Below are 13702 nucleotides of genomic sequence, written 5' to 3' on the forward strand. Positions count from 1 at the left end.
AAACGATTGAAATTGGATAATTGGAATTCACTCGTGCCATTTTCGAGCATCGTCGAATCGGATTAACTATGAACTAATCCGAGCAAATTATCCGAGAGATCGATTCTACTTTCTCTTATTAGCGAAACTTTATTAATTAAGTAATCGAATTGATATTTATATCCTATGTATAATCCGTTTAATTATCCTTTTTTTTAAATAAATAATATTTAATTTTGAGAAACTTCATTCTTCTTTTGCTTCGCACAAAGATTCAAAAATGAAATAAAATTCTCACTAATAAACGAAATGAATGATTTAAATAATTATTGAAATAATAAATTCCGATTATGATTATTAAGAAAATTTATTGAAATTCAACATATTAAGAGTATATATGAATTTATATTTCATACTGAATTTATACACGAGATTAATTATCAGATTATTATATTATATCATGATACGTTATATTGTATCAAATTATGATTATAGAGATATTCGAACCGTGTAATTTACATTAAGCATCGTACTTTCTTTCATTTCATCATGAAATTTCCGAAATGTTCCCCATTTCCCAACACTTATCGAACTTCATCGCTAAATTATCGGCGATACATATTTAATGCAACAATAGAGAAATTATTTCGACTCGAAAATATACAATTTCCATTAAATGTCATATTTACTTTCTACTTTCTCGTTCAATTCCTGTTACTACCAAAATGATCTCGATTCGAAGTTTCCATTAGCTTCGCCAAATGACATAATTTCACATATGATATTAAACATAATACACAGACAGTATTGTTTTCAACTTTGTAATCTATAATTTCCAACAAATGTCACAACTCCCATTAGATAGCGTACCTGTCTGTTCAATCTTCGATTTCAATACAGACTTTGTTCTCCATTCCAATTATGATTCCATTTCAAAATGCCACGATACAAACACACATCTCAATTCTCAAATTTCCAAACCCTTCTCACACTTTCATCGTTTCTTCCTTCATCTATCCCTTTTCTACATCATACATCATCGCTAGCGCAACAATTACTTACAATAATCCCCCCAATCCTAATCCTATTTGCACGAATTTTCCAAAAGGAAAATTTCAATCCACGCTTCTCTCATCTCGAAACCCCTCGACTCCTCAAACAAATTCCCAAACTCTCACCCCGTCTTCTCGATCTCGTCCATCGCTTCCGTGTTTTTTAATCCCCGCGAAATAATCGTCCGCGTAATCGCGATCACGAATCGAGCCGAATCGAGGGGCGGGCCTCGAAAACTCGGCATAACACACGCCACGAGAGGAACTATTGATTAACTGTCTGCCACGTTGCGTCTCGAGTCTCGGACACCATTGTCTTTCATTATGCGATATCGCCATATCCGGAATGGCGGTTCAACACACAGCCAACCTCCCCTCCCCTCCAGCCTCTCGAGCCGTGTTTTCCGCTCGTGCGTGTTCGCGAATGTGGGACAAACCGGTTGGAAAAAGAGAAATTCGCGTCAATTCCTCGTGACTCCATTCTGTGATAGACTCCGTGCCCGGTTTTTCGAACGACAGCCATTGGAAAAAAAAGGGAGAGAGAGAGAGAGAGAGAGAGAGAAAGACGCACGTGCCATCGCGAAAGAGATTTGACGGGGAGAGAGTTGATGTTGATACACCTTGACGATTAAGTGAACGTGGAAAAACTTAATTATTACTTTCGAAATTACATGGGACATGGCTTCTCGGATCGGCTTTTCTGAGAGACTACGGCTTACTTTTTCTTTAGAAATGGAGTAAACTAGGATTAATTCGTAACAATAGAAGTCAATAAGTGTATTTTAAACGAAACACTAAACCTACCACGAGCGGTCAAATGACCGTTTTTGAAATTTCGTTTAGAATTTCTTGTATACAAAGTTACTGTATCGCCAGTGATGACTTTATTTTTTCTATAATGTAGATACAACCCATTTTTCAATATTCACAACTTTCTGTATCGTTTACTTTACGAATCCAATTAGCTAAAATCTCTTTCTATATTAAGATACAAATGTTTTTTTTGCAGCGGTCATTTGACCGCTCATGGTAGGTATATATGAAATGTCGATAGGTTTAGTGTTAATTCTGAAAATATTACGAAACGATAACCACTGTTCGAAATTTTTATATCCATATGTTATATAAGTGCCACGTTACCTAAGAGTTACCTGTATCTAATTTTAGGATATACAGATATATATCGACAAAGTGTTAAAGTATGAATAAAAAAACGTAAACTAGCTTCCATCCAATCTATTTCTATTATTGGCTATATTATAACAACGATAGAAAAGTAACAAAGATACGAGGTGAGAGAAGAGAAAGAAATTCCTTCGAATATCGAACGTCATTCAACGAACAATTAAATCACGCGAAAAGGGGGATTCGAACTACCCCTCGGTCTATTCAGCTTGATTGCGCGAAACAGCTCGACCCTCTTCCCTTTAAATTTAATCGTCGAACGTGCAAGAAGTTGGGGCGGAAGTTAGGATTTCGAACGCTCCCCGTTTCCTTTAAACGTGAAACCCTGCGCGAAACTTCCGGCGCGGAACGAAGTTTTCGACCAAAGTTTCCGGGCGCGCGAAATTTTTCGTCAACGGGGAAATTACGGAGCAATGTCAATCGCAGACGTTCGTGCACGATTCGCAGAGAACAACAACAAGTTTCCAGTAGTACTCACCACGATCATCTCGGAGGGCTCGAGGACGAAGCATTCGTTGGGTCTCCTCGCGCTGCCACCCGTCCGCTTGCCGAAGCTGCAACAGAAAATCACGTGGTTCAAAATCCATTCTCGACGAAATCTCGAGAAGTTTGGGTGAAAAACAGTGATGTTGAAAAGTGAAGTCATATTTTTCTTAAAGAAGAAGAAATTATAATAATTGGAGAAGAAGTTGGTTATTTCTCCGTTGGATCCGTCCTCTTTGATTTACCTGGAATAAAAAAAAAAAAAAGTAAAAGCACGATCCAATTTTTCAACACGAAATCTCGCTTAAAGCGCAACTATGATTTAGTGCCATAAAATTCTTCTCTCGAAGAGAAAATGAAAGAAAGTTTAAAATATTAAAACATTAAAAAGGATATGAAATACAAGATCCTCGAAGGAGAAAAAAAAAAAAAAAAGGAAAAGATTCGAACCCACTAATTAAAACACCGATCAAGCGTAGAGGTGATTTCTCACCCCAACGTCGAGCCCAACCCCTTTACGAATTAACACCCAAAGGTCCCCGCATTTATCCGAGTGTACGCCATTCCCCGGTTTAATGATCCGCGGATATCGACGTCACGATACGGGCGCAACAATTTCGATTTTATCGTTGGCCGCCCTTCGTTAAAGGGTTGGGAGAACCATCGAGCGTGCCATAAATTTCTTTCGTCCAACAATAACATCCACGAGTGGGGTGCCGGCCGTCGCATCGACACGGAAGTCATCGCCGGAAATGCAATTTATCACCGAAAACACCGATGCAATATCCTCGAAAGGCAGGGATGGAACAGGCTCGCGTAAATACATCCATTGTTGCGGTGTCCTCGCTTTTAAATGTTTACGAACCGAAAACGAGAGAACGAGCCATCGACAGATGTTTCTCTCTCTCTCTCTCTCTCTCCCACCACTCCTCGAATTAGCCAGGAATTTCCACCCTTCGGATTCTGCAAAAATCTCCCGCGGCTAAGCGCGAATCGAGGGTCGAACAATGGCGGCGCTCCCGGCATAATTTTCTCCCTTCGTCGTGGGAGCGTATGTATTATTTTCACCGGCAGATAAACGCATTTACACGCGTGTTACATCGATACACGGCAAGGTGTTCCACGAAATATCGATCTGCAATCGCCGTATATCTCGTTTAATCCCCGTTCGTTCGAGTAGAGATTTCCGGGCCTTTATCGAGAGGTGAACCTTTTTCGAACGGGAGGTGAGTTGGCTTAATTTAGTTTGGCATGGATCTCTTTGGACTCTCGGCGAGGCAAAGTATAAATATACGTTGGAATTTGTAGTACGTTGGGAATTATGGGAAGACGGACATTTTGTTTGAATTTTGAAAGGAATTTTTCGTAATTGTAAGTGTGTATTGGTTAAATTATTTTAAACGTATCTTCTTTTCTTTTCTTGAACTTGTTCCACGAGATAAGAATTCTAAATGAAGGATACGTATTGTTCAGGAAAATGGAATAATGGAACAATACGATTTTCAGAGATAAATTCAGATAAATTCTTAAAGCATGACAATACCAGTTCGATAAACCGACCTTCTTATATCATGTATCGTGACTCAAAGAGCAAGATCTTCATAATACGCATAAAGGCGTTTCTTTGAGTCATTATACGAGAGAAGAAAGAGGACAAAGAACAATAATCCAAAGCCTTTAAAATAACATCCAATATAATTTGCTGTTTCATCTTAATTAAATATTTCATCGCGTACATTCGATTTTTCTCCCCCCTTTCTTTCCTTATATTATATTAATATTAATACTCGATTGAAAAAAAAATATTGAAAGAGTGCACATCTCGAAACTCTTCTTTCGAGAGAAAGAAATTCAAAGATTACAGCAAATTCAAAGGATACATTAAGTTGTAAGGCAAGCCTTGAAAACAATGTCGTTAACAGATAAAGACATTGTCGATGCTTTCTTTTTATAGGTTTTGAAAGGAGAATTCTTCGATTCCAATATCTTTCTATCATCCTCGATGAAATATACCGATGTTCCGTCCTATTTTCATCGGAATTAAACGCGAGAGAGAGAGAGAGAGAGAGAGAGAGAGAGAGATATTTCTTCCGAAGAACAACCTTTTGAAAGCAGCCATTGCGTGCCCGCTGTACATTAATTACCTTAATTGGAAGCGAGATCATATGGTAGCTGTGCACCCCGCAGAAATCATAATTTATTAAGGCAAATGGATTAGCAGTAGGATAGGTATGTACAACGGAGTTGGCTGGCTTTTTGGAACCGTGTTTCGAGTTCTGAAATTGGTTATTAATGCTCACGAGGGGATTACGTGGGATATCTTATAACGAAAAGTTATAAAATTACGCTTACGATAATCGTGGAATAAAATTTGTTTCTATATATTTTATTTGTATTGCGCGGTAAATATTTGCGAGGAATTTTAAAATTTGTATTTTTTTATTAATTAATCAATCAATGATTGGATTCAACGATTTTATTTATTTAGGGTATCGATGAGTTCTCGTTTGCATAATGCGTGCCATTAGTTTACTTTTTATTCTTTAGTAAATTCCTCGCGATTCAAATGCGGATCAGAATACTATTCACAACACGAACTGCAAGAATATATTATTAAATTAATTTACTTAGTGGTAAGAAAACAAAATTGAACGAGAAAACTTATTATTTTAAACGCTATTCGTGGCAAATAGCAGGATTGAAATTTGATCCTGCGCGAGAAAATATCTTCCTCGTTTCATTATCAAACTTAATTAAAGAAGAATAACTTCAATGAATCTTGTTATCGAAATTAATGTTGCCAAAACATTTGCATAACGGCTTAATTGTACTTAACTCTGCAATTCTATTGCCGCATACTCGACTTCCAATGATTTTCGTTCACACTTACACGCGAAAAATAACGTAATTCGATACCAGAAATATGAACAAATATTCGATAAATTAATAGGAGCAAATGAGAAAAGAGGCATTTTTATTGTAATTGCATTGCAAAAAATTCGAGATATAATATTCAGGATTAAAATTAGAATCCCATTTATCCGTTATGTAATTAACTTTCTTAAGGTAATCTGATTTCACGAAGTCCTATTAGTCCTATTACATAAATCGTCACGAATCCCAATTTATTGGAATCCCAAATTAATCTTCAATGGGCCGAATTCGCTGCTTTGTCGACGCTTTGTACCAAGGAAATATTAATTTTAAACACGATGACACGATGAAACAAGTAAATAACATCCAATAGGATATGTATAAAGAAATTATCAAAGCAGAATGCATAGACAATGTGATACATAATGCATAACATAATAATGCCATTATATTAATAATTCAATACATAATTATGATATAATTCTGTGATAAATATTTGATATTATTACTATCTAGATTAGAACGAGATTCTATTATAATATTGTTGAAAAACATATAATCTGCTACTAAAAACTAAATCTTTTTCAAACTTTCACGCATTAAGTTATTATCTGTATGCAATTTCATTAAAAATCCATACATTCAAATACCTTCCATCAAATCCACAAAGAATCCACTGGAACAAGCGAAAACAACAACCACCACCCTCTCAACCACCATCTCCCTATCTAAAATCCCAAATTAATCACTCCAATCATTCGCACATATCCTCTCTCTCATACACACACACACACACTCACCATTAAACCCCATTTAACAATCGCTTTTCCGCTCATTCACCCAATATACCACCCACCTCTTTTTCTCTTTCTCTCCAACCAACAACCCATCTTTTCCACCGCTTTGACAATGGCCGGAACGCACACGTGTATAAACCAATTCTAGAAATCGGTGTAGACATATCGTTACACATAAATCTTGCGAATACACGAATGAAGGGACGTATCGACAGCCCCTGTATCAAACGTGATGCAACGTGAGGATCGATCGAACATACGTATTGGAAGGTTGTCCAAGGTTCTTGACCTCTTCCCTCCTTATCCATTCTCTTTCAACGAGTCATACGTATTACGCGTGAATATACACGCGTGAACACACGCACGACGGGCGACACGTGCGTCACGTGTTCGCGGAAAATTGAATTCGACGCGGATCACGTGGACCGGCTTCCGTCATCTCGCAATCCTGTCAAGGGTTAACCCTATGTAACGTCGCATATAAAGAGTTAACCATAGATGATAGGCGATTGGAGATTATGGTCGTTTCGTTGTGTATGCGCCTCGTATGTCATCGTTGGGTTTCTTTTCTTGCTTGTGTTGTTATTTTTTTTTTTTTTTTTTTTTTTTATTATACGTGAAATTCACTATTTTTGTACTTTCGTCGCGAAAGTCCTAGAAAAATATTGGAGTAAGATATAGGTGAAGATGAAAAGGACGATTTTTGGGACGATTTAATAACTTCGAAATTGCTCTGTCTTGAGGTTTATGATGAAAATTTGTGGTTTTAAGGTGGTTTGTTGGTGGTCAAGGATTATGGCTTTTAATGGTTGGTCTTTTATGAAGAATAATGTATATAGAAAGATACTGGTGTGGAGCTTAATTTTGATAAAGAAGAATTTATTGAATGTAGATAGAGATAATTATTTTCTTTTTTTCCGTGTATACACACACGGTTGTTCAGCATTCAGATCGATTATCTGTTTTATTTTATGAAAGTAATTTACATACCGATAAGATAAAAGAAAATATCATATTTTGTGACTAATGGCCAGAATTAAATCCTACGTTACGCGATGTTATTATATTTTTAAGATAAAATTTACGAGGGATTTCATCACTGACGCCATTTTACAATGAAATCAGATTTAGTGATGTTTTACGATTTCTAAATGAAATCTCTTAAAATCTCGTAAATTTCTTAATTGGAAATTCTGTGGGTCGAATGTGGGATCATGCTGGTTCAACGAAAACTATTAAAGAAGATACTTGATACTTCGTGATAATTCACATCAACTACCTCCAAAAAAAAAAAAAATATTATTTTTCCCACGCAAGAAATTTATCGCTTTAACGATTCTTCTCCGCATTTTTCTTTCTCCCAAATAAAACTCTCACATTGAAATTTTTATTCGAACATCTATTCCAACACTGTGTTTTCGAAGAATGTCCGCAATTTCCCTTCTAGAAACTGACTCTGCATTTAGTAAAATACTAAGCTCCCCCGCCCCGGTTTTAACCTCCAATGCTAGAATGAATTTTCTTGGTCACGAAGTGACACTATGAACTGTATTTAATAAGACTTGTTCTTGAATATAACCGGTATAATGAAATATTTCCAACCGACTCCGTTACCTCTATTAATCCCTTTTTCTTCTTTTCTTTCGCCACCGGCGTAACTGTTTTCTAATTTGTAAACGAGCAAAACGATAAAAAACGTCTTCGTGGTCTAGTGTGTCACGAGGTTTTCTCACGACCTCGTGAGACAAACTGTCCCGTTGGATTTTACGTACTTGAGAAATATTTAAATACAGCATTTTTTCGAGACTTCATTTATAAATTTACTTTTCGTTCTTATCAATTCATAAAAATTTATGTTATTAACGCGAGAAATTTATATTTGGTTGAACTTAATTGAAATTCTAAAATTTCAAAAAAAAAAAAAAAAAAAAAAGACTATCGTTCTCGTCGAATTCGAAAAGACTCTTCTTAATCGCTCTTAAATATTCCTCTTCACGAAAATCTTCATCCCTCTTTCAGTCGTCAAGTAGTGCTTGCACCACCATCACCCTCTACCCGATAAACTTGATATTTTCACGAGTATCACTTTGCCTCTTTTTGCAATTTTCGTGTAGAAACGTCTCAGCAGCGCGCTCATTCTTCCTCTAAAAATTTATTTTTATTTCTGATTGCCTGTCAAGCTCAGCCGTCGCAATTGTCGGCTTATTTCCACCCCGGACGATTTCGATCGGTGAAGCCCGAGTTATGTCGTTAAATTTCAATCAAAGTATCGCCTGTGTGCCAACGCATACTCGACGCATCGTGTAATTTTAACGTGTCGTCATGGACGGGGCGATATTTTATGGAACTTCGCGACTTTTATTTCTCGTATAAAATTTATACATCGAATAAAATTAATTTATCTTTTTAATATATATATATAAATATAGTATATGAATTTCTTGAAAAATGAAAAAGAAACATATACAGGGTGTTCGTGAGATGTATTTGGAGAATCAATTTCAAACTAATTTTTCGAAATAAGTAATTACCATACAAAAGTATCTGTTAATAGCGATTTATTAAGGCAATTAAAATTTATATTGAGATAAACATGAAGTGAGATAAGATAATTGTCTTCGTTATATACACACCGTTTCTATCTATCACTTCATCTAACCTAAATTTAAAACATTTATAATGTAATAAATAAATTTTAATTTGTGCACATTTGTCAACTTTTACTTTGCTTTCTGGAATTCGAAAATGATTTTCAATCACGAATATATTAACACCCTGTATATATACATATATAAAAATCCTTAAATTCTTACGATACGAAAAAAAACATCAAGTGTCACGTCTATCCTTTACTTTGTTTACGGTGTAGTACATTCCATACCATCGAACGGTAAAACAGGAAAAATATAGAGGAGTGAAAAAAAGAAGGAAAGAAATAAAGAGAAAAAGGATCGCACGGTGGAGATATAAAGGCCGATTGTCGAGCTTTTATGGAGATTAATTGAAATATATTGAGATTGTCTCTGCCAACGCGCGTTACGCTGATTTATACGACGGATAAATTTTTGTTACGACGTTGCGTCAACAAAAGATGCACCGTCATCGCGCACCAATTTCGCGTTAACGCGAGAAGAAAATACGCGATTTATTATATAATCCAGAATGTTGAGCACCGTTCGTTTCATTCACCGTTTCGTCAGGATTGGGACATCGATCGCGAATTTAACATCAGACTGACGGATCGAAAGATTAAATGGAGTAATAATCGGATGCTGCCCGATTTCTTTGAGAAAATCGAGTAGCGGTGGACGAATAAAAGATTGATTTACGATCAGGCTCGCGATGTTAAAAATTGGTTGATAATGAGTAATCCCCATTTTGAAATGGGGGAGGATAGGTATCAAAGGCAGGATTCATCCTGTTCGAATAATACGCGCGACCAGATGATTTATGCTGCGTCCGTGTTAATTTACGCGGAACGGTTTCGAGAATTAATTACCGGAGTGATTAATTCGTACAAACATGGCGCATAGGTTCGATCAACGAAAAAATTACTTTTTTTAAAATCTTCTTGTCGAACGTAATCTTCCCATTTTGAACAAATAAAAGTTCAATGATCGATCGCAATTTATCTTCGAGTGATAAATGGAGAAATCGCGCTTGCAGACTATTTATTTCGAATAACGTATGAGCAAGCTACGCAATTTTAAAGGAATACAAAATTTCATCAAGCATGGCTTCACAATAGAGTGAAAAATATTCTCCAAACATTTCCAAATTCATTAATTTCTATCATCATTAATTTTGTGCCTAACCGCACACTTACCTTTCAATATCTAGGCTCAACTTGACTTTGTTTTCAAGAAAAGCTCACGTAAAGAAAAAGAATGAAACAAAGAAGCTAATTCTGAATTCAAATTTCCAAACTCACCACACGGAGAACCGTCTTCGGGGGAAGGCCGGGGGCGGAGGCGGCTGGGCTCGATGGCTCCTGTCAACCGACTCGCTCCTCAGGGCCTGGACAGCCTTGGGCACGGCCCTGAACGGCTCCTGGGGAGCCTTGGTGATCATACCGGGGGGCAGATTGCCATTTCCGACGGTGTCGTTGAAATTACTCGCGCCTCCGCCGACGCTTCCACCTCCGTGGAAGCTGTTCCATCTTCTGACAGGACCCCTGTTAGCAACATGGTGTTGTCCGCTTCCGGGACCACGTAGCTGGCTCGTGTGCTTGTGCATCCTCTCTCTTTCTTTTTACCCCCCTCCCCTTCTCTTTCCCTCTCAGCCCTCAATCACCCTCCACAACTCGGACTCCCCTTTCGCCTCCATCCTTCTCTGTCTTCCTCCTTCCCCTCCTTCTTCTCTCTTCTTTTATTCCGTCCCCGAACCCCTCGACTACATCCTTCAACACCTTCCTCCTCCCAATCCTTTTCCTTCTATTTCCACCGATCTTCCTCCCTTCGTCGTCTTTTTATTCAAATTGGAATGCGTCGTCCAATCGGAAGCTGTTTATCGAGGGAGAGAGAGAGAGAGAGAGAGAGGGAATGGAGTTCCCCGCCTCTGTCGAAACGAATTCGAATTTTCGAGTTAGGTGATTTTCATTTTGGATCGAATTTTTGCGAACCAGTCGATCGATCGATCCCCCGTTGGCCAGGTTTCAATCAAGTTTAACGGGGATTAACGTGATACCTAGAGTTTCGAAGGAAACCCAACCCCTTGGCTCTTTGGGGATCGAAAGTTTCGTTTCCTGTCCCGGTGGAGATTAGATTGAGCGTGGATCGTTGATAGCGTGGAGAACGTACGAGGAATAATAACAATTAGCATCTTTTTGGCGTGGTCCAAATTGTCCATATTTGTTCTTAGATTTAATGTATAATTGTGTATAATAATAAAGACAACTATATAATTTGTCGAACGATAATAAAAATTGGATACATTTCATCAATCTGTATCTACAATCCACTTTTATAATTTTTCGTATTTTATATATATATATAGAACTATATGGAATACAATGAATTTTTTTATACAGATTCGAAGCTAATAAATATTACGTATCTTCAGCTATCACGACTAAATATTGATACAACAAAATCCAAATCTCTAAATCTCTAAAGCTGCACGTATAGAAACTAGGTTATTCATCGTGCAACAGAAATTCCCACGAATCTCTGTAAAAACGACTGTTCGATCCACTACAAGCTAAAACTAAAATACACCTTAAATAGCACGCACGGGAGGAGTCGCGAGAATTCTCAGCATCTGGATTCCAATTAAGCACAAAAAAAAAAAATTCAAGGGATAATCTTCCTAATCTCGATCGTAATTTTCCCATAATTAAAAAAAAAAAGAAGAAGAAGAAGAAGAAAAGAAAAAAGAAATAATAAACACCGATTAAAATTTATCTCCCCCAAAGCGATCAGAACCCGTCAGAATTCGCTCAGAAATCTGCTTGTCTATATCGCGCGCAAGGCAGACAAGAGGCACGAGAATTCTCACCGCCTCGATCGTAATTAGAACCAAACCTGAACAGCCATCTCCGCTTCCGTGTACACAGCCGCCGCGTAACGGAAGTCATTGTAACCGCGTATTCTCGAGCGTATCATCCGAAGCACAGAGCCCGGTGTCGTGTCTTCGCGGCGTGTAAAAGAACCGACGCGATTTTATTACGCGGCTGCGTTTTCACCTTTCCTCGCACACGAGATAGTAAGTAATGCTCCCCTGTCGCTATCTTATCAATTTCGACCTGTTTGCCTTTGCGACAAGAGGCAAAGGTGGTGAAGGAAGGTGGCCGATAGAATCGAAGGTGGCCATAAAGGGATCGAGCAATAACGCCGCCATCGAGAGAAGATAAGCCCACCCCCTTGATCCGTCCTACGATTTTCAGAACGTCGGGGATAAACGGCCTCGATCGAAAGTCTCGAACGGAGCGCGTATCGCGATGATGGCTTCGCGCCATCGTTTCGTAGATTTTTACGAAGGAGAGGAGAACAGAGTTGATCTATGAAACGAGTCGAGCGTTATTGGAAAAGTCGTTTTCGATGGCTCGATGGTGCAACGGCGTGGGCTTCGTGCGAACTTCGTTTCGCTAGATGCTTTTGGATGGGGTTTTTTTTTTTGAATGAATCTTTTACGAAGGGGGGACATGGTGAAGTTCTCGGGGATCTTTTGTAATTGTATAAAATTGTGTAAAAAAGAAAAAAGTGATTCAAATATAAGAATGAAAAATTGCTAGAATTTTTGTTAATATATAAATTTGTCTTTGTAATTGTAACTCGTGAATTTTTTTTATATTATCGCAATTGGTAAAACAATGAATAGAAAAAGCTTCGTCGAAGAAATTGTATGTAATGTTTGCAGATAACGTTTTTCATTTAATTCACTTAAAAAATGAAACGTTGGAATATCATTAGAAATTGATTATTTCTTTTCTGATATATAATAGATAAAGATTAATCCAAATCGTATTCGATGGAAAATATGTTTTAATTCAATAAAAATTCGTGGAGACGTGAATAATTTTTCCAAAATCTTCGAGAAGAATGAACATTTCTTACATCGAGTATAATTTGTCAAGATTATTGTATACAAAAAATTTTCAGTAAAAAAAAAAAAAAAAAAAAAAAGAAAACGAATAAGACGATCATCTTTTGCTAGAGGAAGACCAGAATGGAAGAAATCGTACAAAAAAAAACATCGAAAATTTCTAAGAAGCTCTGAGATTTTTCTTTGAATCGAATCCTTTATGTTTCTTTACGATTTTCTCAAAGGCCAACATTGTGAAACCATTCACATCGTGAAACTTGTCAAGATCACGTTTCGAAGAAGATTAATAGATCATTCGTCTTACGTGAGAAATGATCAGAAATTGAATTTTATAGACAGATTTCTTAAATTATTAAAAAATTGCAACTGAGAAGATCAAAATGTAAAAAAAATAATAGCTTTCTATAAAGAGAGGATTTAAAGATTTCTAAAATTGTACGGATAATACATACAGCATGTAAAATTCAATCTAGAAAATAATGCAATATAAAAAAAAATATGTGTATATTACTTAGATAAACATAGTCTTAAAAAGAAAGTGATTTCTCGATTGATCAAATTTGAAGAAATGTCGAGAAATTGTGATGAAAGGAAGCGTCAAGTTATGAGAAGACATTCACCGTTACCTTTCTTTTTTTTTTTTTTTTTTTTACAAGAAATCACGGTCGCACGGTGTAAATATATATATATATATATATATAAACCGAATGGAAAAATTACTGATCTATAGAAAGAAGAACCGCTAAGATTCTCTCGCGAGTATGCACTGGAACATCGTCACAGCCATTA

At 36.9% G+C, this 13702-nt stretch overlaps 1 protein-coding gene across 11 annotated transcripts in view; it reads right to left on the reverse strand.

Annotated features, from left to right (window-relative positions):
* LOC100866851 (rap guanine nucleotide exchange factor 2) overlaps positions 1-13702 on the reverse strand; it is a 193691-nt gene that overhangs the window by 50516 nt on the left and 129473 nt on the right. For 9 of the 11 annotated variants that reach the window (XM_086903960.1, XM_086903947.1, XM_086903958.1 and 6 more), the window contains exons 1-2: positions 10302-10645; positions 2695-2770 (exon numbers count right to left, since the gene is read on the reverse strand). In XM_086903960.1, coding sequence (XP_086760086.1) covers positions 2695-2770; positions 10302-10606 — 381 coding nt within the window. In that variant the 5' untranslated portion in view covers positions 10607-10645. Of the gene's footprint in view, positions 1-2694; positions 2771-10301; positions 10646-13702 lie in introns of those variants that run through there. The other 2 variants (XM_086903949.1, XM_086903955.1) reach the window with 1 other exon arrangement.

This window comes from Apis florea, unplaced genomic scaffold (genome assembly GCF_048593485.1).
Source record: "Apis florea isolate Af1SG1 unplaced genomic scaffold, ASM4859348v1 contig_2293_pilon, whole genome shotgun sequence".
NCBI lineage: Eukaryota > Metazoa > Arthropoda > Insecta > Hymenoptera > Apidae > Apis > Apis florea.